Below are 5751 nucleotides of genomic sequence, written 5' to 3' on the forward strand. Positions count from 1 at the left end.
GGGGTTTCACCATGTTGACCAGGATGGTCTCGATCTCTTGACCTTGTGATCCACCTGCCTCGGCCTCCCAAAGTGCTGGGATTACAGGCTTGAGCCACCGCACCCGGCCTGGCTAATTTTTTTTTTAAGTAGGCATGAGGTCTTACTATGTTGCCCAGGCTGGTCTTGAACTCTGAGCTCAAGCAATCTGCCTGTCTCAGCCTGGTAAAGTGCTGGCATTACAGATGTGAGCCATCACACCCAGCCTCAGGTACATTTTAAAACATGTCCTCAATACATTTATCTGGTCTCTGAAAAAATCAGAGAGGTCCCATCATGTAACAGTAAACCAACTTAAACTGAACCAGTTGATGGTCCAATCACAGCTGTTTTTCTTGATGTACTATCTTCATGAACACAGTCTCTGGCACTTGGTATGCTGCTCTTGGATGCGGGAGATGCATTCTTTTCCATCCCCTTAAAGAAGGAAGAGGAGAAGTGCTTCCTATTCACTTGAGAAGAGTAATGTACACATTTCTAATCAATCCAGAATTCTGTCAAGTCTTCTGCTCCGTCACAACATAGTTCAAAGGGACTTTGATTAGGCACTCCACAGAATGTCACGTTGCTCTATCTTATGGATGCTGGAAGAGCAGGAAGAAGCCAGTGCTTTAGGTGCTCTGGTAGGACACATCTGCACCAGAAGGAGGGAGCTGAAACCTAGAGAGTTTCAGGGGTCTAGCCCATACGTGCCATCTTTAGGAGTCCATGCTCTGCGTTCTTTTGTTTTGCATTTCAAGCCTCTAAGCAAAAAGCATGGTGCTTAACAGGCCTCTTTGAAACTCTTGGGAATACTGAATACTGCTTGGACTCCTAGGTGACTTCAACATCCACCCATTTTGATCTGGCCTGACAGATCCAGGGAGAGGTAAAAATGTCCCTGCCATTTGGGCCATAGGACCTAGTTGACTTCACAGCGCTAGACGTCTCAGTGGAAGATAAGAATGCCATGGGGCACCCCTGGCAAGCCTCAATAGGAGCAGTGCAGGGCAGACGAGGGCATGTCATTTCAGGAGAGAACCACCCACCGTTCAGAGCCCCTAACACACTGCTGTGCCGAAGTGGAGATAAACAACCCAACCATTACCCATTACCCAGCTCATGATGGGCGGCTCCAGCCACATATCACTTGCTGTCTGGAGCTGCTCCCTCAGCTATCACATGGATGGCTTTGTAGGGCGTTCCCTGTAATCCACTGTCAGGGGAGGAAGCAATCCAATATGATTTATGAGCAGATGAACTTGCAACAGTATGATTTCCTCCGTGAAGGATTCAAAAACAACTAGGCCCTTGCTCAGCGCCCTAAAGCAAGTGAATAATTACCCCAAGAAACGTCCGGATACTGTTTAACTCTGATAGTAGGGGAAAGACAGTTATGGGGTCAGGGAGAGGCGTATAGGGCTTCCAACGTCTTAATAATGATTGATTTCCTAGGCTGAATGGTGGGTACACATGTTTATTTTTAGTGCTTGCACTATATAGATGCCTCATATACATACTCTTGTGTATGTGATATATTCATTTATTTATTTATTTAGATTTATGTATTTGAGACAGGGTCTCACTCTGTCACCCAGGCTGGAGCACAGTGGTACAATCCCGGCTCAATGGAACCTCTACCTCTGGGGCTTAAACAATCCTCCTATCTCAGCCTCCCAAGTAGCTGGGACCACAGGCACACACCACCACGCCTGGCCAATTTTATATTTTTTGTAGAGATGAGGTCCTACCATGTTGCCCAGTCTGGCCTCAAACTCCTGGACTCAAGTGATCTCCCTGCCTTGACCTCCCAAAGTGCTGGGATTACAGGTGTGAGCCACCGTACCCAGCCTACATTTTTACTTTAACTTATATTTTTAACAAGTATCTGGCAATAAGATGGAAAGAAATATGAGGGTCAGGGTCAGAAGTCCTTTCTGTAGTCAGAGGGGTTGTGTCTCCAGGCAGGATACCAACGGTCACAGGGTATTATAAGTTCTCCTGTCCATGGCTCTGTCCAAGGAGTCCTCCAAGGCCTGCTCACCCAGAGGATGGCACCGAGTGTGCTCAGGAGCAGAGGCACCTTCAGGAGTAAGAGGAGCAGGAAGTAGACGTTGCTGAACCTGTAAGACAGAGAGAGTGACCGGCAGTGAGCCACCTCCTCCGAGAAGTCCAGGCTCTGCCTCTCTCCTGCTTTTCTTCGAGATCTGGTCCTGTGCCCTCAAAACCCAACATCAGCATCAAGCCTGATGGGTACCAGGGTCTGGCAGTCCCATGCTGAGGGTCACAGGCTTCTGACCTTCAGCTCAGAACTAAACTTGAGCGTCAGGACCCAACAGATGCAGGAAGGAGGTTGGTGAGGGATGGAGAAGAAGAGAGATATGGGAACCCAGGCAGAAACTGGCTCCACAAACAACTTCCTGAACAGATCCCTCAGCCACCGATGCCTCCAGAAACTCGGCTCTTGCTGGGAACAAAACCTCAAGGATGAAATATTCCTGTACAACCACCCTCGCTCAAATTAAATATGATCACGAGAGCAGCTCTTTGGTGCTCTCTTTCAACTGCCTAACAACCTCAACCCCAAGGAGTGACGTATCCAAGCTCAGCCCACAGCCAGTCCCCTCACCCCGTGGGTCCCACTACACTGCCCCCATTCCAACTCCTCAAATGCTGCATTCTCTCCCCAAAACAGGCCATTGTGCCGTCTCTCCACCTTCCAGGCCCTCCACCTGTAGGGCTTGTTGGACGCCCTCCCTGATCGTCTCTAAGATGAGCCTCTGTAACAAACCCTGCTGGTGCCCTGACCCATATCCCCTTTGCCCACTTGAGCGCCTGGCAGCTGCAGGCAGTCTTGGTCCCACCTAGGAATTCCCAGCTCAAGCTCCCCATTTCTGCTTGAGTTTATCTACAGGAGCGCACACATTTTCCTGTGCAGAGCAAGCCAAATGGGCCACAGAATTCATGCCCCCAGGAGTGCCTTCTGCCTGGAAGATTCTGTCTCCAGTTCTAAGGAATATTCTACACAATCTCTCATAGGTTACCCAGAAGGACTGAGTGCCAGTTACGACAGTGATAACCACTTCATTACGGTACCTCTCAGTGACCTTCCCCTTTCCTGGTCTCACTTCCTGCTCTCTCAGTGTACTTCGTGAGATCACCTCTCAGTAAACAAATCACTCCTAAGTCCTTGTCTCAGGGCCTGATTCTGGGGAATCCCAAACTAAGACAGTCTCTTGGTTTTTTGTTTCCGTTGAACATCTTGTATTTCCTTGACAGCCTAAATTATGCCCTGCCGGCTTCCCACACACCCTGTCACACTATCTCTTTACACCTGCTTTATTTTCCTCCCTAGTAATTATCGTGAGTTGACATATTTCCTTTATCTATCAGCTACCTATCCATCCCTATTACATCTACCATCTATCTCCTCTGACTATCCAGCCAGCCAGCCAGCCATCTCTATCATCTGTCATATCATATCTCTATCTATCTATCTACCTATCTATCTATCCATCCATCCATCCATCAGGCCATTGTCTAAATCTACCTATTTGCAACTTCCTCAAGAGCACAATCTTGCCCATTTGTTCACTGTTGCGTCTCTAGAATCTTGATCAGTTTCTGGCACATAACAAATAAATATTTGTTGAGTGGGAAACCTGTCTAGGAAGCCCCACCCTAGGAAAGAAGCTACACAAATGGCAAAAGACACTGGGACATGTGCACCTTACCCTTGGCATTGGCCGGGCCCAGTGGGAGATCCAGATGTCTTCACAGAGTTCTCAGTCCCGGAGCCTGTGGTGGAGGCTGAGGGTAAAGAACGGAGGCTCAGTGCCCTATGCCTGACTCCTCCCAGCTAAGTACCTGGCGCCTGCATGGTTCTGACTTTATAAAGCAGAGGACACTCAAGGAGGCAGCTGGACAGATGTTCTGGGATCATCTCCCCGTAGGCAGACTGAGGCCTGACTGGAGTAATAGAGTATCCCCATCCAACCCCATTCCAGTGGACGCTCCGCTCTGCAGCCAGGCGGGCGTTTTATAAACCAAGACCAGAGGATGACAACCTTATCCCATGTTGGTGTCCCCCATCTCGCTGAAAACAGACATGCCGAGGGTCAGTTAGACTGAGGTTCCAAAGCCCCCATCCTTGCCACACACCAACACTGCCCTCTAGCACACTCTCTGTCTCACACACACGCACACACAAACTCTCTTACACCTGCACACACTCTCACATGTGCACTCACACACCTTCACACATACACTCACACGCACATGCTCTCACACACACCTTCACACCTGCATTCACTCTTACATGTTCACACACAACTCATCTTTACACACTTAACACACACTCTCACTCAAACACACATATATTTCCCACACACATTCACACGACACACTCCGTCCTGAGTCTCTGATGCACCACACTAGACCCAGTTCTTTTTTCCTGAGCCAGAATTTCCGTGGCTGCTCTGCAGAGACGACCTCAGATGCCTGAGAAAAGAGGCTCTTACTTGAGGAAACCAGCACTTGAACCTGGAAGAAGGGTTCGGGCAGGAGGCCGGACAGGCCGTCTTCCTGCAGTATTGTCGCAATCCCACATCGGTATTTTCCTGCGTCTTCTGCCGTGAGGTTCTCCAAGGTCACGGTGAAGGTGCGGTCCCCAGGATGGTCCGTGATGATCACTCGGTCACTCCTCACCACTGTCTCAGATCCTGTGGTCTCCACAGTTTCATGCCAAAATGGCAAGCATGGTTGTCGGCACCAGTATTTGTTAAACATCTTGTATTTCTCTTCATACCGACACTGCACACTCAGGGATGACCCCACGGTGCCCATCACGGTGCTGGGGCCACTCACAGTCAGACAGCCTAGAAAACACAAGCGCGTTTCCCCATCTTCACCGGGAAGAGCCTGGACCAGTGGAACCTGGAATGTCAGGTCCTCTGCACGCGCAGTGTTGCCTGAGGCTGGAGGAGGGAGGAGTCAGGAACCAGGCGTGTTGCCCGGTGTGGGATCCTGAGACTCCAGAGGCCATGCCCAGCCTGGGTGTGCTCAGCCATCTTAGAATATCAGGAGGAGAGGCTTGACCTTGGTGGCTTCATACAGGTCTGGGTCTCCCAGAAGTGTCAGTCCTGAGAAGAAACACCTGTAGGGCTCCGCTCCACACTATATTCAGTCCAGACCCTGACCCTGAGCCAGCGTGGGCAGCCCCCTCCTCCTCCACCCCGACCCTGCTGCCATCCAACAAGCTCCCCACCTACCCAGCCTTGCAAAGACACTGACTTTCTCCTTCCACCATCATTTACGGAAACTCTCAGACAGGCTGGCCACAAGTTCCCAGCTGTGTCACCCTTCTGGGTCAGACATCATCAGAGGTTTCTTCCCACCCCCTCTTCTCTGCAGCACCCACCCGCCTTGGCATGTCCTGGGCTTCTTCAGATCTTCTGCCCCCTCCAAGATTTCAACATTACTCTCCCTCTTCCAGTCCCCTTCTCATTCCTCCACCCATTCTGTAGGTTCCAGGTCCAAATGATTAGGACCCAGCCCCAGAAACTCTCTGCTTCCTGCCTCGGGGGCCTCACCAGTCCTAAACAGCTGCTGTTAGGCCGGGCGCGGTGGCTCAAGCCTGTAATCCCAGCACTTTGGGAGGCCGAGGCGGGTGGATCACGAGGTCAAGAGATCGAGACCATCCTGGTCAACATGGTGAAACCCCGTCTCTACTAA

General features: G+C 50.5%; 1 protein-coding gene across 2 annotated transcripts in view; it reads right to left on the bottom strand.

The window, feature by feature from the left end:
• Positions 1 to 1586: 1586 nt before the first annotated feature.
• The window catches only part of CD300H (CD300H molecule), a 7259-nt gene continuing 3094 nt past the window's right edge, over positions 1587 to 5751 (bottom strand). For both annotated transcript variants that reach the window (XM_017535639.2, XM_017535638.2), the window contains exons 2-4: positions 4539 to 4895; positions 3753 to 3828; positions 1587 to 2141 (exon numbers count right to left, since the gene is read on the bottom strand). In XM_017535639.2, the coding sequence (XP_017391128.1) occupies positions 1943 to 2141; positions 3753 to 3828; positions 4539 to 4895 (632 nt within the window). In that variant the 3' untranslated portion in view covers positions 1587 to 1942. The remainder of the gene's footprint in view (positions 2142 to 3752; positions 3829 to 4538; positions 4896 to 5751) is intronic.

This window comes from Cebus imitator, unplaced genomic scaffold (genome assembly GCF_001604975.1).
Source record: "Cebus imitator isolate Cc_AM_T3 unplaced genomic scaffold, Cebus_imitator-1.0 Scaffold93, whole genome shotgun sequence".
In the NCBI taxonomy this organism is placed as follows: domain Eukaryota; kingdom Metazoa; phylum Chordata; class Mammalia; order Primates; family Cebidae; genus Cebus; species Cebus imitator.